General features: G+C 48.2%; 1 protein-coding gene across 1 annotated transcript; it reads left to right on the top strand.

The window, feature by feature from the left end:
* The first annotated feature begins 411 nt into the window (after window positions 1-411).
* LOC120028650 (transforming acidic coiled-coil-containing protein 1-like) lies at window positions 412-18782 on the top strand. The gene is made up of 13 exons (XM_038973898.1): window positions 412-1224; window positions 3645-3736; window positions 9896-10298; window positions 11635-11695; window positions 12113-12197; window positions 15338-15381; window positions 16295-16432; window positions 16500-16576; window positions 16804-16847; window positions 16978-17138; window positions 17251-17357; window positions 17450-17570; window positions 17745-18782. The coding sequence occupies exons 1-13, from the start codon at window positions 1106-1108 to the stop codon at window positions 17811-17813; spliced, it is 1521 nt and encodes a 506-aa protein (XP_038829826.1). The 5' UTR covers window positions 412-1105; the 3' UTR covers window positions 17814-18782.
* Window positions 18783-18787: the final 5 nt, after the last annotated feature.

The raw sequence follows: 18787 nt of genomic DNA, 5'->3' as shown, positions 1-18787 counted from the left end.
TGACAGAAATGTGTACTACTTGTTGTGTTAGCTGTGTTAGGTGTCCTCCTCCTCCTCCTCCTGTCCCCTCTTCCTCCCTCTCTCCCTCACTCATGGACACTAGTGATCTACCACTCGGTGTAAACAGTCAGACAACTCTCAGACAACAGCTCTTTTGAAACAGGAAACGTTCACCCTTACTTCTCTAACCCCCCTCCCTCCCTCCCTCTACCCTCCCTCTACCCTCCCTCTACCCCCCCCTCTCTTCTACCTCCTCTCACAACACGCCTTGAGTCTCTCCTCTATTGCAATAGAGCAGCCTGAGAGAGTTGGGGTAGGGGGAGGGTGGAGGGCTAGGCAAACTCTTTTTGGGTGCGAGTGAGAGAGAGCGAGGGAGGGAGGGAGAGAGAGAGGAAGAAGGAGGGAGGAGGGAGCAGTCTGGCAGCCAGCTGATCACTGCTCTGGCATTCAGAGTCGAAGCGGAGGATGGAGAGAGAGAGAGGCTGAGGGAGAAGAGGCAACTGATGCTACAGTAATCTGTGATCTAACAGAGAGTAAGAAACCAACAGCGTCATCTCAGCTCTGTCAGCCTCTTGTCACGGTTTGTTCCGGGATCAACAATGCAGAAGAGCAGTCTGGGAAACGAAAGCAAAAGGAGGAAGTGAAGAGAGAAACAAGAGATGCCAAAAAATCAACATCCTTTCAAAAAGAGAGAGAGAGAACACACGGATCAGCTCCAAGACAGAGAGTGAGAGAGAGAGAGAGAGAGAGAGAGAGAGAGAGAGAGAGAGAGAGAGAGAGAGAGAGAGAGAGAGAGAGAGAGAGAGAGAGAGAGAGAGAGAGATAGAAGTAAACAGACTCTGTGGTGAGTCACTCCTCCTCTCTTCTACTCTCCTCTGGTGTGTTGTTGCTTATGCACAGAGGAGCAGCAGAACTACGGGAGGAGTTCAATCTAGAGCCAGAGGAGGAGAACCAGACTGTGTGGGAGTAACAGAACCGAGAGTGGAACTGTAGAACCTGTAAGGGACCAGACCATTACAACCAGGAGTATCATCAGACCCAGTGGGGTGCAACCAGACCCAGAGGGTTGTATACTGTATAGAGGAGCTGGTGTGTCTCTGTAGAGATGTCCTGGGGGTCTTTGCTGTCTCCGGTCCAGTGGGCCAAAGGGACTTGGTCAGCTGTACGGGGGGGAGGGGAGGATGAGGGGGAGGAGGGAGCGCCCGGAACCAATGATGGAGAAAAGTAAGTGGGCTACAGGTGTGTGTGTGTGTGTGTGTGTGTGTGTGTGTGTGTGTGTGTGTGTGTGTGTGTGTGTGTGTGTGTGTGTGTGTGTGTGTGAGATCGATAAAGAGAGATTGTGCTGGGAGATCACTGTGCATGGTGGATGGCAGCAGTGTGTCTGGATCCACCTGTCAGAATGACTTGGGGGAATTTGCTGTTATTAATCATATATATATATATATATATATAGAGAGAGAGAGAGAGAGAGAGAGAGAGAGAGAGAGAGAGAGAGAGAGGGAGAGAGAGAGAGAGAGATAGATATTTTACTCCATTACACACCCAGGCATTTACCATTACTCCATTCCAGCCATTATTATGAGCCATCCTCCCATCAGCAGCCTCCTGTGGACCACAGATACTTAGGAGAATATGTCTTCCTTCATGTGTGTCTGTGTGAGAGAAGGGCAGGAAAGGGATGGCGGCAGGTTTGGGAAGTTTGGGGGAAGGCAGGTTGAGTTTTCTAAAGATGTGGATTTTTTGTGCTAGTTTCTAGTTTCCAAGTAACTGTCCAAGATCGCCGTGTAGAGGTCATCACTGGGACTTTATTTCTGATTGTCTTGCTCTGCTTTGTGTGTGTGTGTGTGTGTGTGTTTGTGAGTAGGTGTGTGTGTGTGTGTGGGAGAGAGAGAGAGAGAGAGCTGTCTGTATTCTGGGAGCCTGTGTCTTTGTTCTCCTGAGCTGTTTTTCATTAGTGTGTGGACAGTTTGATGTGCATTTAGGTGCATGGGAACACAATCACACACTGGAGCAAAGCATGGAAATAAATCTGGGCCGGGCATCTGAGGCAGCAGACCCTAAGACTGTATGTGTGTGTGTGTGTGTGTGTGTGTATGCGTGCGTGCGCGTGCGTTCGTGTACATGTATGTGAGAGAGAGAGAGAGAGAGAGAGAGAGAGAGAGAGAGATAGAGAGAGAGAGAGAGAGAGATAGATAGAGAGAGAGACAGAGAGAGAGACAGAGAGGGAGCGAGAAACTGAAACACAGTCTGTCCTTGTATTGGGGACACGAGGGCAGGATGAGGAGGCTAGTGGATGCAGGTGGCCAGGCAGGGTTAAGCTCCCCTCCTCCCCTCCTCCCTTCTTCCCCTCCTCCCTTCTTCCCCTCCTCCCCTCCTCCCCTCCTCCCTTCTTCCCCTCCTCCCTTCTTCCCCTCCTCCCCTCCTCCCCTCCTCCCCTCCTCCCCTCCTCCCCTCCTCCCCTCCTCCCCTCCTCCCCTCCTCCCCTCCTCCCCTCCTCCCCTCCTCCCCTCCTCCCCTCCTCCCCTCCTCCCCTCCTCCCTACTACCCTCCTCCCCTCCTACCCTCCTCCCCTCCTCCCCTCCTCCCCTCCTCCCCTCCTCCCCTCCTCCCTTCTTCCCCTCCTCCCCTCCTCCCCTCCTCCCTTCTTCCCCTCCTCCCCTCCTCCCCTCCTCCCTTCTTCCCCTCCTCCCCTCCTCCCCTCTTCCCCTCCTCCCCTCCTCCCTTCTTCCCCTCCTCCCCTCCTCCCTTCTTCCCCTCCTCCCCTCCTCCCCTCCTCCCCTCCTCCCTTCTTCCCCTCCTCCCCTCCTCCCTTCTTCCCCTCCTCCCCTCCTCCCTTCTTCCCCTCCTCCCCTCCTCCCCTCCTCCCTTCTTCCCCTCCTCCCCTCCTCCCTTCTTCCCCTCCTCCCCTCCTCCCTTCTTCCCCTCCCTTCTTCCCCTCCTCCCCTCCTCCCTTCTTCCCCTCCTCCCCTCCTCCCCTCCTCCCTTCTTCCCCTCCCTTCTTCCCCTCCTCCCCTCCTCCCTTCTTCCCCTCCTCCCCTCCTCCCCTCCTCCCTTCTTCCCCTCCTCCCCTCCTCCCCTCCTCCCCTCCTCCCCTCCTCCCCTCCTCCCCTCCTCCCCTCCTCCCCCCCTCCCCTCCTCCCCTCCTCCCCTCCTCCCCTCTTCCCCTCCTCCCCTCCTCCCCTCCTCCCCTCCTCCCCTCCTCCCCTCCTCCCCTCCTCCCCTCCTCCCTTCTTCCCCTCTTTCCCTTTCCTCCCATTTGCTTCTCTTACAGTGACACTTCTTATAAACTCCTTTGGTGGCTGTTGAAGGAGCCATTAGCGAGCCACTGGCCTGAAAGTTCCCCCTCTAGACAACCAGGAGAAGTGCCCTTTGAACATGTAGCAGAAGATCAGTGTGTTACAGAACTGGATGTTTTGTGTCTGCTCTGGCTTTAGTCTGGCTCAGTCTGGGACACAAACACAACTCTGGAACCATGGAGGTGCTATATAAACTTGTAATCAATTTCTCCCCCCCCCCCCCCCCCACCCCCCCTCTCTCTCTCTCTCTCCCTCTCCCTCTCCCTCTCTCTCTTTCTCTCTCTCTCTCTCTCTATCCCTCTCCCTCTCCCTCTCTCTGTCTCTCTCTCTCTCTCTCTCTCTCTCTAGTTCGGACTCAGAAGGGAACTTTGAGACCCCAGAGGCGGAGTCTCCTGGTCTGCTGAATGACCTGACCCAGCTGGATAACTCTGCCCACACTGGTGAGATTCTGTCCTCTCTACCTGTGTGTCAGTAGGAACAATGAGACAGGAGTAGTGGATGGCAGGTGGGCACAAGCTACTCTAGCATCGCTCTGTAAAGCCACAGAGACCTGAAGTACAGGTGCTTCTTCACCAATAAAGACTGGCTTAAGATAAGTGCGCCCCTCCAACACACACATACACACGCACACCGCTGACATCCCAAACCAACAGCACACACAGATCATGTGTTGTCGACCATTGACTTTTATAGACTAACAATGTTATCCTATTAAACTGCTCTGTGGCGTCTTGGACTGGATTAGTTCAATTGTTTGGGATTCATAATCCTAGATCTGGACACAATGCAATTTAGAAATGGGATTCTATGATCGTAATGTACTGAATCTCCTTTGTTTCTGTAGACAATAACGACCCCTCCTCTTATAACCTCTTATGGGTTACTGACATAAATAAAACATTGACTGAGAGATATAATAGGAATAATAATAGTCTACTCGATTACAGCACCGAAGGGAGAAACTACACGGTAACAACAACACAATACTAGATATTAGATATACATAGTCTATTTACTGGGTTAGATGTCTGAGCAGAGTTGGAATTGAGGGTTTCTGAAGAATTGAAGGCCTTTCTTGTTATTGTGCTTGATTGTTTAGAGAAATCAAATAGACCCTCCCATTTCCCCCTCGCATCTCTCTCTCTCTCTCTCTCTCTCTCTCTCTCTCTGGTCAGTGTGTTACCCTGTTAAACTGTGTAGAGGCTGTTATTTATCGGTTGCTAGGCTACAGGGTGAGACCTAAAGGCCAGGGGCGAGGTTGTCCTGCTCTACTCCCAGATGATTCTGGTTAGAGTTGAGGTTAGGGAAGGTTTCCTCTCCTGTTCAGACAGTAGACATATGGGATTGTCATGATCTCTCCATACTACACATCCACAGAGGGCTAATTTGACTGTAACATCTTACTCATATCTCTGAGAAAAGACAATTGAAAGATGATCTTGTTATGTTTGAAAACAAACCCTTGTTCTTAGTTGAGTCAGATGTTTATCTAAACGAGTAGCGTCTCACATACAAGGGAAATAGAACAACCAAATCACCTAGTGATTTTCGATAACATATCAACAAAACAGACTGTGCAACCGATGATACGAATCATGAATGGATGCTAATCGGTGCTGAACACCCCCCCCTCCCCTTTAAACTAGGCATGAAAGGAGGTGATAAAGTCTTGAAGGTGAGCAGGGCGGGAGCGCACCCTTACAGGTCGCAGGACGGCTGCTGCAGAGACAACAACAGGTGTTCGTGGGACTGGCACTTGTACTTCAGGTGGGGCCAAGGGAGCGTGTGACACCGGTAGTGAACTACTCAGGGTGGCATCAATGGCAGAGTGGGGACATGCAGGAGGTGGCACCTTCATCAGTCGGCTGCCAGCGAGAGCCGTCAGGCAGTTGAAACGTTGCTGGGCCCAGCTGACGTTGAACTTGACACGGTGTTGACCAGAAGGTGCAGAGCTTGTCTGCGCGCTGTGGTCGTTGCACCCTGACCCAATCCCTCACTTGGATTCCAGGAAACCGTGCTCTCTTTCCTTTGTTGTAGCGCTCCTGACTTTTACGCTGTTGGCTATGCACTGCTGCTTTGACTGTCGAGGCTGAGGGACGCAGCCTGTGTAAGGGCAGCTCTAGTTCACATCCTAGCATCAGCTTGGCAGGAGAGACTCTGGTGGTGGAGTGCTGAGCAGCTCTGTAGTGCAGCAGAGTTTGCAACAAGGAGTCAGTGAAGGAGCAACCCTGAGCTAGGTGAGCTCTGATTGAACCTCTCCACCCGCCCCCTGTTGACCTGGGGGTGGTGGGTAGGTTGTTCTGATGTCCTTGATCCCTTTGCTTTGGATGTAAGAGCTGAACTCAGCCGAGACCAGCCAAGGGTCATTGTCCATGGTCAGAATTGCAGGCAGTCTCCAGCGAGCAAAGAGCATATCCAGGAAGTTTATGATGGCCCCTGATGTGATAGAACTCATGGGTGTGACCTCTGGCCATTTTGAATGTAGGTCATACTCAACCAATAGGAAGTGTTGGTGATGTGGCACATTGTAGAGTTCACTGCAGATGTCCAGTTGGATATGTTGCCATGGACGGGAGGTCCAGGCCAGTGGTTGCAGTGGTAGTGGCGGATGTCCTGTCTTTCCACAGAGAAGACATGGAGCACAGTCGCATACTAGTCCTTCAATATCATGACCGATGCCAGGCCACCACAACAGATCCCAGCAGCACTGCTTCAGCAAGGTGGCCCTCATGAGCCATGGCCAACACTCGTCCTCTGAGGCTGCTTGGTATGCTGGTGCAGTTTCCACAGGCCAGACGTGTCATTCCAGCATGACAGCTCATGTTTGAACCTGGCATATTGTTGGTGTCGCTGTGCCGGCCAGCCATTGGCTACGTATTCCCGCAAGGTCGTGAAGAAGGGGTCGTTGGTTGAATATTGGGTCAGCTCCTTGTGCGACACTGTGTCTTGGAGAGGTGAGTGTAGGAGCTGGATGAGGTCCTCATCTGAGTCAACCTGGAAACAGGTGGAGTCTGAAGGAACTGAGTGCGAAAGGAGGTCGGCCAACACATTGTCCCTGCCCGGCGTGAACTGCAGCTTAAAGTTATACTGCTGGAATTGGTCTGACCAGCAGTACATGCGGAGGAGCTTGTGTCCCGACCCGGAGGTAGACATCAAGGCTGTGTGGCCTGGTGGTCAGTGCACAGTTTGAAACAACTGTGTTGACCAAGTTGGACACCCATGGGAAGGCATCCACCGGCTAGATGAATCCATCCTCCAGCTGCTTGTGTAGATCCTTAGTGACCTCCTGGCATAAAGCCAGCGGGATATGGCGTAGAGGCTGAATGACTGGAGTCACCATAGGGCCGAGTTCAACAGAGAGAACCCCTGGCTGGTGAACAGGTCCAGATCTAAGATATTAGTGCCCTGCCCTGTGATGTGGAAGGGGTACTGAGTGAAGGCCTTGTTGCCATACTGCACAGGTGAGTGTATAAAGCCAATGACATCAATCACTGAGCGCCCATATCCATACAGGCTAAAGCTGGGCAGCTGGAGGGGCAGGTGAGACATGAACTGCTCATAGGAGGCCATGCTGAGGAGCGACACTTTTTTTCCTGTGTCTAGCACGAGAGGAACACAGGAGTCACCCGGGTATACAGTACAAGTGGAAAACCCAGTCGGGTTTGAGCCTACAGTGCAAGTGACAGGAGGGGGTGTGGCTGTGGGGCATGACCCAGACCAGTTTGAGACAACTGCGTGAACGACAGGAGGGGGTGTGTCTGTGGGATGTGATCCAGCTGGGTTTGAGCCAACCAGGCGAGTGACAGGAAAGGGTGTGTCTGTGGGGCTTGCTTACTGCACAGCTTGAAAAGCACTGGAAGCATGTGTTTGTGCCTCATAGATCTTAGTTGCACAGTGAGCTGCTGATTCAATTTGGGAAGCTATGGCTACAGCTTTTGCTGTAGAAGAAGCCTCTCCCGCACGAGTGAACATGAGGTTTGCTCAATGAACTGGTCCCTGATAATTTAATCTCGAAGATATCCAAACTGACATGACTGCGCTAGCCCTTTCAGATCAGCAATGTACTGCGTCACTGACTCACCCGCTCGCTGTCGAAAACGCAGACTCTTCAGAAGCACACTCTGTTTCTTTGCAAAATGCCCATCCAAAAGTTCAACAGCTGCATCATATGTGTACGCTTCCCTGAGCGTTTGGAAGATGCGCAGGCCCTCGGCACTGAGACAGTGGAGAAAAAAATGGCTCTTTTCCTCTCAGGGCTAACCACATCCAGTCCGATAGCTAGCATGTACGTCACAAACGACGACTTCCATCTGTCCCATGGGATTGTTGGTTCTCCCCTGTGAGGCCACGGCTTCGGTGGAGGTAGGGATATTGTAGAAATACTTTCAGCCATCCTCTGTTCGCCAAATGTTATTTTTAAGGAAGAGACAAAGCGAGAGGGATAACTGGGCCCAAGATCTGTCGTCTACAGGAGGTGGCATTTTTCCAACTCACTAAACGAAAAGTTTTTGTATGGAGAACAATTTTTTTATTTTAACCAGTAAGTTGACAGAGAACACATTCTCATTTACAGCAACAACCTGGGGAATAGTTACAGGGAGATGAATGTGCCAATTGTAAACTGGTGATGATCAGGTGGCAATAACAGTCAAATTGGGAAGTTAGCCAGGACACCAGGGTTAACACCCCTACTCTTACAATAAGTGCCATGGGATCTTTAGTGACCACAGAGAGTCAGGACACCCATTTAACATCCCAGCACCCTACACAAGGCAATGTCCCCAATCACTGCCCTAGGGTATTGGGATATTATTTATTTATAGACCAGAGGAAAGGGTGCCTCCTACTGGCCCTCCAACACCATCTGGTCTCCCATCCAGGGACTGACCAGGACCAACCCTGCTTAGCTTCAGAAGCAAGCCAGCAGTGGGATGCAGGGTGGTGTGCTGCTGGCTAACAATGAGAGATTGTTGAACATTTAATGGGTTTATTTGATCTAATAGAGATTTTGCAATGCTTAGGTTGTTACGGGTTTAATGATATAAGTAGAACAAGTGATATCCCGGCAATTTTGAGAAAAAACATTTTATATCGGAGTTGTGCCTCTTCGTCACTAGTTACAACAGCCACAAAGTCATAAACCCCACCTATTTATTTTTCTTAAAATATGATTTTAAACCTAACTTTAACCACACTGCTAACCTTATGCCTAACCCTAACCTTAATTTAAAACCAAAAAAGCTCATTTGTTTTTCAAAATGTTTATGATATAGCCAATTTTGCCTTTGATGCTATGGAAACTAGTGGAAACCATTTTGCCTGTTGTTCACACACGTATCTGTCTTCTCATTGGCTAGAATGGTCCCACCTGATCTTGCCTCCTCCTGACTGCCTTCCATTTTGTAAGACATTTATTTTCATTGTTAGAGTGGCCATTAGAGTATCTGGTCAATGTAATGGATAATCTGTGGTAGCATCTCACATACAACAGAAAAAGAACAACCAAATCACCTAGTGATTTTCGATAACAACCTATCAACAAAACAGACTGTGCAATCAATCATACAAATCATGGATGTTATAAGTGATGAACACAACATATCTGACACACCCTAGAGAAAGAGAGAGCATTGAGCAATATCACAAGTGTGTGTGTGTGTGTGTGTGTGTGTGTGTGTGTGTGTGTGTGTGTGTGTGTGTGTGTGTGTGTGTGTGTGTGTGTGTGTGTGTGTGTGTGTGTGTGTGTGTGTGAATTGCAGTGTAGTGACATTGTTCTGCGTTCCTGGGCTTTGTGCTGGATTTCTCTATAACAGAGAGCTCACCGTACAGCAGTATGAGTCAGCAACCCTGACTTAAACACACACACATACACGCACACACACACTGGGCTAGAGCCTCTCCTCTCTCAGTGTCAGCCCAGACTGAATTGAGCAGCCCCAGACCCCAGAGAACAGAAGCATGTTAAGAGCATCGCCGCCAGGATCCTGGGCTAAACATACACTCAAAGCATTACTGTGCTCTTAGGGAAAGGACCATTGTGTGTGTGTGTGTGTGTGTGTGTGTGTGTTTGCTGTTGACAAGGTTTTTGTTGACGCAGGGACCATTGTAAGGGATCATTTTTAGCATTCTAGCAGGAAGTTAGGAGCCATTCTGATTGTTCTGACAGGAAGTGAGAGGCCATTCAAACATAGCTCAGTCCACAAGCTGCAGCTCAGCTAGTCACGCTTTTAACTAGGCACGGACTGAGGCTGACCTGCAGTGCTTTAAGTGTTCCCTGTGTTTTGAGCCGCTATAGGACTTAGAGTTACGACACTCCGTACGATTCCAGAGATGTTTTTCACCCTGATGCACTGGGAACTGAGCTCCCACAGAGAGAATATCCTAAAGAGAAAAGAGCTATAGAGAGAGATGTGCATTTCCTGTAGTGTATTATCTGAAACAGGAAAACCATACAAAGATAAATCCAAGATGTATTTGCTGCTAAAATGTCTGTTGTTGTTTTTGTTGTTGTTGACATAGCATCATTATTGGTGCCACTTTTAAACAAAGGTTGTTGTCTTGCTTCTCTCCAGCGTGATACTAACTCCACCTCTCTTCAGTCCTCACCAGAGATGTCGGACAGCTGACGCCCCGCCTCGTCCTGGACAGAAACTCCGATCAGGATGTTTATCCCGCGTCCCTACAGGAAGTCCAAGATGCCCTAAACAACCTCAATAGCTCCTCCCCTTCTCTGAGTGGAGCAGGTTTAGACCAGAACCTGAACCTGAGGTTGATCTCAAGACCTGGAGAAGGTCTCTCCCCGTCCCCTCTGCCCCAGCCCCGCGCCCTACGCCCTGCCTCGCTCCCTGTCCACAACTTCCCTGACCCCGCCGAGGTTGATGACCTTTCTCCTATCACCTATGACCCCAACGGCAACATGAACTCTGACCCCAACAGCCTGACCCCTGAACTGGACAGACCGGACTCAGACAGACAGTCACCTAGGATGAGCACGGACATCATGTGAGTAACACTCACATAAGACATCTTTTCTTACACATCCCTGACCACTTAGCATACAATCACATGATCTTATCTCTCCCTTCCTCAACCAATCATCCCCCCTCCTCTCCCCTCCACCCCTCTCATGTCTCCCCCACACTCCACTGTCTCTCTGTCCTCCACCTGTCTCTGAGTCCATTTCTGTGTGGCATCAGGACTGCTGACCAGGTCTGTTTACTATGTATGATGCTGTAAGTATAGAATACTGTACTGTCTCTGTTGGCCCGCCACTAAACCTTGACCACATCCCCTGCCTCTGTGTCTCCCCTCCATACATGTTCTCCTACACCACGACTCACTGCAGTCAGAGCAGCCCTGGCTAGACTTTAGTGCGGTGTCAGGTTGACGCATGGAGATAGATTTAACGATATAACCATTTGGTCATCAGATTCTCTCAGGCAGGGCTAGTCGATCTCAGAGCCTGTTTCATTATCACTACCTCACCTCAGAGAGAAAGAGAACCTCACAATACTCTAGTCTACAGAAACTTAACAATACTCTCTGTTCAAGCGTAATTATGCTCTGTGCAGTAGTCTGGTGAGGCAACAGCCTGTTTCATTAATCTGCTTTCTGCTTTCATTTAGTCATTTAGCAGCACATATGTACAAAGCAACTCAACAGAGAACACACAGAATGTGGTCCGATTACAGTCTGCTTTCTCCTCTACTTTCTCTCCATTCTTCCTACTGTACTAGGAAGACTGGTCTGGGTCATACTCAGGAAAAGCAACATCGTTTCAGTCTCACCTAATATCATAGGTGTAACGTGTGCGCTGAGCGTCGGGGAGAAAGTTCAGGGAGTGAGTGTTTTAATAAACAAACAACTAAATACAAACCAAACACAACTAAATACAAACCAAACACAACTAAATACAAACCAAACACAACTAAATACAAACCAAACACAACTAAATACAAACCAAACACAACCACCACCACCACCACCACCACCACCACCACCACCACCACCACCACCACCACCACCACCACCACCACACAGACATGACACAGAAACAATAACACCTGGGGAAGGAACCAAAGGGAGTGAAATATATAGAGAAGGTAATCAGGGAAGTGATGGAGTCCAGGTGAGTCTGATGACGCGCAGGTGTGCGCCATAATGAGCAGCCTGGTGACCTAGAGGCCGGAGAGGGAGCACACGTGACAATAGGACTCTGCTACCTTTGGGTCTGGCTGCTGTCCCAGACACACATGTTCGGTGGGTCAGCGATGATCTGGTTAGGGTTCGCATAAGGGTAGGTCTCAGTAGCTCTAACCTCAGTGCTCTTTGTCTTCAGGAAGTCCTGTAAAGTGAAGAAGCTGGACAACCAGACTCCGTTACAGAACACCAGCGGAGAGGTAATGGTTAATTTTCTTACCAGCTTCTCAAACAGGAAATGCTGTACTCTTCTTCACACCTTACTCATAAAGACAACAAACTTTATTTACCTCTTTTAAAAGAATGATTTTGAATACTCCAGATAAAAGTGTGTGTGTGTGTATTGCTGTCCTTGGTCATTGTATCACATTTTGTGTGTGTCTGTATGCGTGTGAGTGTAGTGTTTCTCACGCTGGTACCTTTCCTCTGTGTGCCTGACCATGACTGTGGTAACCGTACACATTTCTCTCTGAGAGCCCTGTCCTCTAATTTACTTTACCGCAGCCCTCGGTATATGTCAGGCCTGCTCTGGCACGGCAACAGGGCGAGAAGGGAGCCTGTCCAATTAGACAGATGAAAATGTCTCTGACCGTCTGTCCCTCCCTCCCTGTCTGTAGGACAACGACCATCGCAAAGGTCATGCTACAGACGAGGAGAAACTAGCCAGCACGACAGGACTCAGAGCAGATAGAGACCACAACGGTGAGTGAGGAATAAGGGGATCAGACACACCCAACATTATTGTGTATGTGAACCCATGTGTTGGTAAATCAATATCACAGGGAAGGTCATTGTTGTCCCCTATACACCCCCCCAAGAACAGTAATCAGAGACCTGGCAGTGTGGTGCCAGGACAACAACTTCTCCCTCAATGTGAGCAAGACAAAGGAGCTGATCGTGGACTACAGGAAAAGGCGGGCCGAACAGGTCCCCATTAACATCGACGGGGCTGTACTGGAGCGGGTCGAGAGTTTCAAGTTCCTTAGTGTCCATATCACCAACGAACTATCATGATTCAGATGCACCAAGACAGTCTTTCTAGAGGGCACGACAACACCCTTGCCCCCTCAGGAGACTGAAAAGATTTGGCATGCGTCCCCAGATCCTCAAAAGTTCTACAGCTGCACCATCGAGAGCATCCTGACGGCATAGTCACTTCACCCCTACCTACAGTTGAAGTCAAGTACACCTTGGCCAAATACATTTAAACTCAGTTTTTCACAATTCCTGACATTTAATCCTAGTAAAAATTCCCTGTCAGTTAGGATCACCACTTTATTTTAAGAATGTGAAATGTCAGAATAATAGTAGAGAATGATTTATTTATTTCATCACATTCCCAGTGGGTCAGAAGTTTACATTCACTCAATTAGTATTTGGTAGCATTGCCTTTAAATTGTTTAACTTGGGTCAAACGTTTTGGGTAGCCTTCCACAAGCTTCCCACAATAAGTTGGGTGAACTTTGGCCCATTCCTCCTGACAAAGCTGGTGTAACTGAGTCAGGTTTGGAGGCCTCCTTGCTCGCACACGCTTTTTCAGTTCTGCCCACAAATTTCCTATGGGATTGGGGTCAGAGCTTTGTGATGGCCACTCCAATACCTTGACTTTGTTGTCCTTAAGCCATTTTGCCACAACTTTGGAAGTTTGCTTGGGGTCATTGTCCATTTGGAAGACCCATTTGCGACCAAGCTTTAACTTCCTGACTGATGTCTTGAGATGTTGCTTCAATATACCCACATAATTGTCCTGCCTCATGATGCCATCTGTTTTGTGAAGTGCACCAGTCTCTCCTGCAGCAAAGTACTCCCACAACATGATGCTGCCACCCCTGTGCTTCACGGTTGGGATGGTGTTCTTCGGCTTGCAAGCTTCCCCCTTTTTTCCTCCAAACGTAACGATGGTCATTATGGCCAAACAGTTCTATTTTTGTTTCATCAGCCAAGAGGACATTTTTCAAAAAGTATGATCTTTGTCCCCATGTGCAGTTGCAAACCGTAGACTGGCTTTTGGAGAAGTGGCTTCGACCTTGTTGAGCGGCCTTTCAAGCTATGTCAATATAGGACTCGTTTTACTGTGGACATAGATACTTATGCACCTGTTTCCTCCAGCATCTTCACAAGGTCCTTTGCTGTTGTTCTGGGATTGATTTACACTTTTCGCACCAAAGTACGTTCATCTCGAGGAGACAGAACGCGTCTCCTTCCTGAGCGGTATGACGGCTGCGTGGTCCGATGGTGTCTATACTTGCGTACTATTGTTTGTATAGATGAACGTGGAGCCTTCAGGCGTTTGGAAATTGCTCCCAAGGATGAACCAGACTTGTGAAGGTCTACAATTTTTTTTTCTGAGGTCTTGGCTGATTTCTTTTGATTTTCCCATGATGTCAAGCAAAGAGGCACTGAGTTTGAAGGTAGACCTTGAAATACATCCACAGGTACACCTCCGATTGACTCAAATTATGTCAATTAGCCTATCCAAGCTGTTTAAAATAATAGTCAATTTAGTGTATTTAAACTTCTGACCCACTGGAATTGTAATACAGTGAATTATAAGTGAAATAATCTCCGTAAACAATTGTTGGAAAAATTACTTGTGTCATGCACAAAGTAGATGTCCTTATCGACTTGCCAAAACTATAGTTTGTTAACAAGAAATTTGTGGAGTGGTTGAAAAACTAGTTTTAATGACTCCAACCTAAGTGTATGTAAACTTCAGACTTCAACTGTACATGTACAAATTACCTTGACTAACCTGTACCCCCGTACATTGACTCAGTACCGGTACCCCCTGTATATAGCCTCGTTATTGTTATTTTATTGTTACTTTTTATTATTTTTTACTTTAGTTTATTTGGTAAATATTTTATTTGCTCTTTCTTGAACTGCACTGTTGGTTAAGGGCTTGTAAGTAACCATTTCACAGTAAGGTCTACACTTGTTGTATTCGGGGCATGTGACAGTTTGATTTGAATTAGTAACTCGAATTGTCCACATCCACAATTGTTTCATTTGAAGCTGCGTGTTCCTATGCTCTGATTTGGGCTCCCTCCATCCCTTAGCTGACTCGACCACTAGACATACTCTATATGACTCATGCAGCTTGTTGTTGTGTATGACTGGTAGGTCTGTGTGTATGAGCCAATAAGCAGAACCCCATTAGTGTGACAGGAAGCAGACAGAATGTACCCGATCAATAGTCCCTCAGGCTGCATGTGACACTTCTACTGTAGCTGTGTTCTTTTCTCCGGAGCTGAGTTGGCCTTATATTGTCTGTTTTGCTCTGTTCTCTTTTTAGTTCTGTCTAGTCTGGGGAGAAGTACATGGTAGATTTTGTCTGTCATTTTAGGAGTTTATTATGATACAGAAGTGTTTCATGCCCTCTGAGCTGCCGGTATACACTGCACCCTCCTGGTTACACAGCAGCAGTACATGGAGCTCCCAGTGGTTGGAGTCAGATAAGAATAAAAAAATAAAATGACAGAAAATAAAACAATAGAAAAATAACAGAACAAAATATAATAGTTCCTTTTGAGAATAGAAGGTGGGATAGACCGCTGCTCCCGAATGGCGCAGGGGTCTAAGGCACTGCATCTTAGTGCTAGAGGTGTCACTACAGACCCTGGTTCGATACCAGGCTGCATCACAACCGGCTGTGTTGGGAAGTCCCAAAGGGTGGCGCACAATTGGCCCAGCATTGTCCGGGGAAGGCCGGGTAGGCAGTCATTGTAAATAAGAATTTGTTCTTAACTGACTTGCCTTGTTAAATAAAGGAATATGACAAAGATACTTTTATAGAATTGTCATTCAAGGGTACAAAGGTTTGATGTGATGTTCTCTTCCAGAGCTGAATGTGTCAGCCAGACCAGAGTCAGACTGCTGTTCTATGGTGAGTACACTAACATGCCCTGTTAATAGCCCAGTGAGAGTTTGGTCCACTTCCGATCCGGATCTAGAGATGACGGTTCTGTCAGAATCATGTGCTCCCCCTGGTGACCACTAGATGGCGCCACCAGTGAGCCAGCTGTATGGAACACTTTTCTCTGAAAACAGATTATGGCCATGATGCTACTGTAGAGCGTTAACAATCATTGTCATCATCATGTTTTAGTAGTTGTAGTGGATTACAGCTGTGTTCACAGTGGCGTTGAGGAGCTATCTGGCCCGCTGTAATGGTGACTGGCTTGATTAGTCTTCTAGTCTACCCGGTGCCTACTACAGTAGCACATTACACTACCATGGTAGCTTTACTCCCACACTGTCTGAACATGAACTGACCACAGGCTCCTCAGCCTGCCTGTCTGTCATCTCCAGCTTGTCAGGTGATAGAGGGCTTGAGATGATTAGGATTAGGATATGAGTGTGAGTTACAATCCAGGGAAGGATAAGAGGAGGACGAGGGTTGAGGGCGAGGGGAGGTCTAGCGAAAGAGATGGAAATAACTACCCTTAGCTCCGGCACTGAGGAACAAGACCTAAACTTCTAGCCCCCCTCTCAGAGCACCAGGGTAGGCATGCTGATGAAGGCAGAGCCAATACAGATGTGATTGTGTCTGTATACGGCTCTGACAAACACTGTACTATAAGCTGTTTATTATTGAGTGAAACACACAGATGGAAATGACCTATAAACAAACTGTTTAAACCAGTCTGCCACACCCAGAAACATTCACAGAGAGTGTATCCAATGCTACAGGCCACAGTTGACATTGTGACTAAATCAGGGTTTGGGTCAATTGATTGTAACATCTAGTCAGGTACTTATGGAACTCCTCTCCTACACTGACACCCATTCCTCCGCAGTATGAGGACCCCTGCCAGCTGAAGAACGCCAAGCTGGGAGGAAGTAACACGCAGAAGAAGACAGGAAGTGAGGTTCTAGACTCCATTTGCATCAGCGAGGAGGAGAAAATGGCTGTTCTCACCCTTATCAGAGAGGAGGTAGGTTAAAAAATAGACCGCACACACTCACACAGGGTAACACAGTAATAACTGTTTCCTGTGTCAGATCATCACTAAGGAGACGGAGGCCAGTGACTGGAGGAGAAAGTACGAGGACAGCAGACAGGAAGTCATGGAGATGAGGTAACTCACACATAAGGTTACAAAATTCCTGGAACTTTCAATAAATTCCCTGGTTTTCCAGAAATCCTGGTTATTGAAAGTTACAGGAATTTTGCAACCCTACTCGCATGTACCATTCACCTGAACTGTACTGTGAGGCTAGTAATCATGTGATGTGTGCTGAGCAGTGAACAGACTGAGGGTCAGCTAGTATAGACTCATCAGTAGCCGTTCCTCCTCTCTCATAGGAAGATTGTGGCAGAGTATGAGAAGACCATCGCCCAGATGATTGGTGAGTGGCTCGGTCAACCAACCTCTTCAAACATTCCTCTCCGTAAAATGACAGGTATACCCAGTGTAGTGGTGGCGTTGATGCACGGAATCATAAAATGACCCGTCCGTGTGAACTCTCTCTCGTTCAGAGGATGAACAGCGCAACACCATGAGCGCCCAGAAGTCTTTGCAGGCTGTAACCATGGAGAAGGAGTTGGCGCTAGCCGACCTGAACTCGGTAGAGCGCTCGCTGTCCGACATGTTCCGCCGCTACGAGAACATGAAGAGCACCCTGGACGGCTTCAAGAAGGTCAGAGTTCAAGGGTCAAGAATAGTCTGACCTGAGTATCATATACTTTAAGCACATTTGACGTATGTTCTTTATGTGGAATGTGGTCGTTCTACCATTTGTGTGCGTGTAGAATGAGGAGGTGTTGAAGAAGTGTGCTCAGGAGTATCTGGCCAGAGTCAAGCAGGAGGAGCAGAGATACCAGACGCTCAAACTCCACGCTGAGGAAAAACTAGACAAGTATGATCACGCAAGCACGCACACTACACACACACAGTGGTCTGTGACTACGTACCAACCAATGAAACATCTACCCTATTCCTCCCCCCCAGGGCTAATCAGGACATAGCCCAGGTACGCAGCAAGGCCAGCTCTGAGAGTGTTGCTCTGACCGCCAGCCTGAGGAAGGAGCAGATGAGGGTGGACTCTCTGGAGAGAGCCCTGCAGCAGAAGGTAACGCACAACACAAACTCTACATGCTAATGCCTTTTGCTAGCCCCATAGCATAAAGTAACGCACAACACAAACTCTACATGTTAACAGAAGGTTGCTTGCCCTACATAAGTGTTTTTGCTAACCAGATCTTAGTCTTGAATCTCCCTGATGTGATCTTCCATCTTTTCACAGGCCGAGGAAATCGAGGAGCTCACCAAGATCTGTGACGAGCTCATCGCCAAGATGGGTAGAACAGACTGAGACAGATTCCATACGTCCAAATCATTCAATCTTGATCCGCCGAGAAATCCCTGCCTACAACCTATGGCATACTCTGGCCTGTGCATGCGTCCAGCCAATGAGCAGTTCTGTTTTCCCTTGGGGCGCCTGCCCCTAATGCTGCTGTACAGGTCCGATGTCATATGATAACCCATTTTCTCTTGAGTAGTGCACCCTATGGAGAATAGGGTGTCATTTGAGCCAGAGATTGTTACATGTGGAATGTTTTTGTTTTGGTCATTTTCGCCATGCAAGACCAAATCCCTTACTCCCTCCATCTGTCTGTCCTGTAACACAAATATAATGTGCTGTCTAGGCAGTGCATAGATTTGGGCTTATTTACCTGACGATACCATTTTGTAGAGCGTTTATTAATAGATTGTGTATATAAACACCCTGGCTGAGATGTACTGTACATATTTATTCTGAACACTAGGAGACTAGGGTGGGACCAGGTAGACACTATCTAGGCTCTAGGACAGTTAGAGGTCAGGGGTGAGCTGTGTTTGACCCTTCTGTATGACTGCACTATTACAGGGAGGGGGGATATGGACATAGGGTTAGGATGCACTGCTATTGATAGGGGTCGTGTGGGGGGTTGTCCTGGAAAGTATATAAAGCTTTTCTCCTGTCCCTAATATGAGGCCTTGTGTTGGCAGTGGAAGAGGAGCTGTAGGTCTACTGTATAGTCTGCTCTGTGTGGTCTTGGACAGGTTTAGATAACCTCCAGCATAACTGCACAGGGGAGGATTTCTCACGGTCCTAAACTCCACCTGGTTAGTGTTTGTCTCAGGCCAGCATGTTGGAGCAGAGGTAGAATACTCAATCTGGAAATGGTTAATTTAATACCAAGACTATATATTTTGTTTATGTACAAACATACTGTAAACTGGAAGAGTGTTTTAATGACTGTGGCTGTTATCTTTGGTTCAGAATAAAAAATGCTCAGAATATCC

Source organism: Salvelinus namaycush, chromosome 1 (assembly GCF_016432855.1).
Source record: "Salvelinus namaycush isolate Seneca chromosome 1, SaNama_1.0, whole genome shotgun sequence".
NCBI lineage: Eukaryota > Metazoa > Chordata > Actinopteri > Salmoniformes > Salmonidae > Salvelinus > Salvelinus namaycush.
The sequence above is the reverse complement of the archived record's forward strand: the minus strand, read 5'-3'. Positions and strand labels throughout refer to the sequence as shown.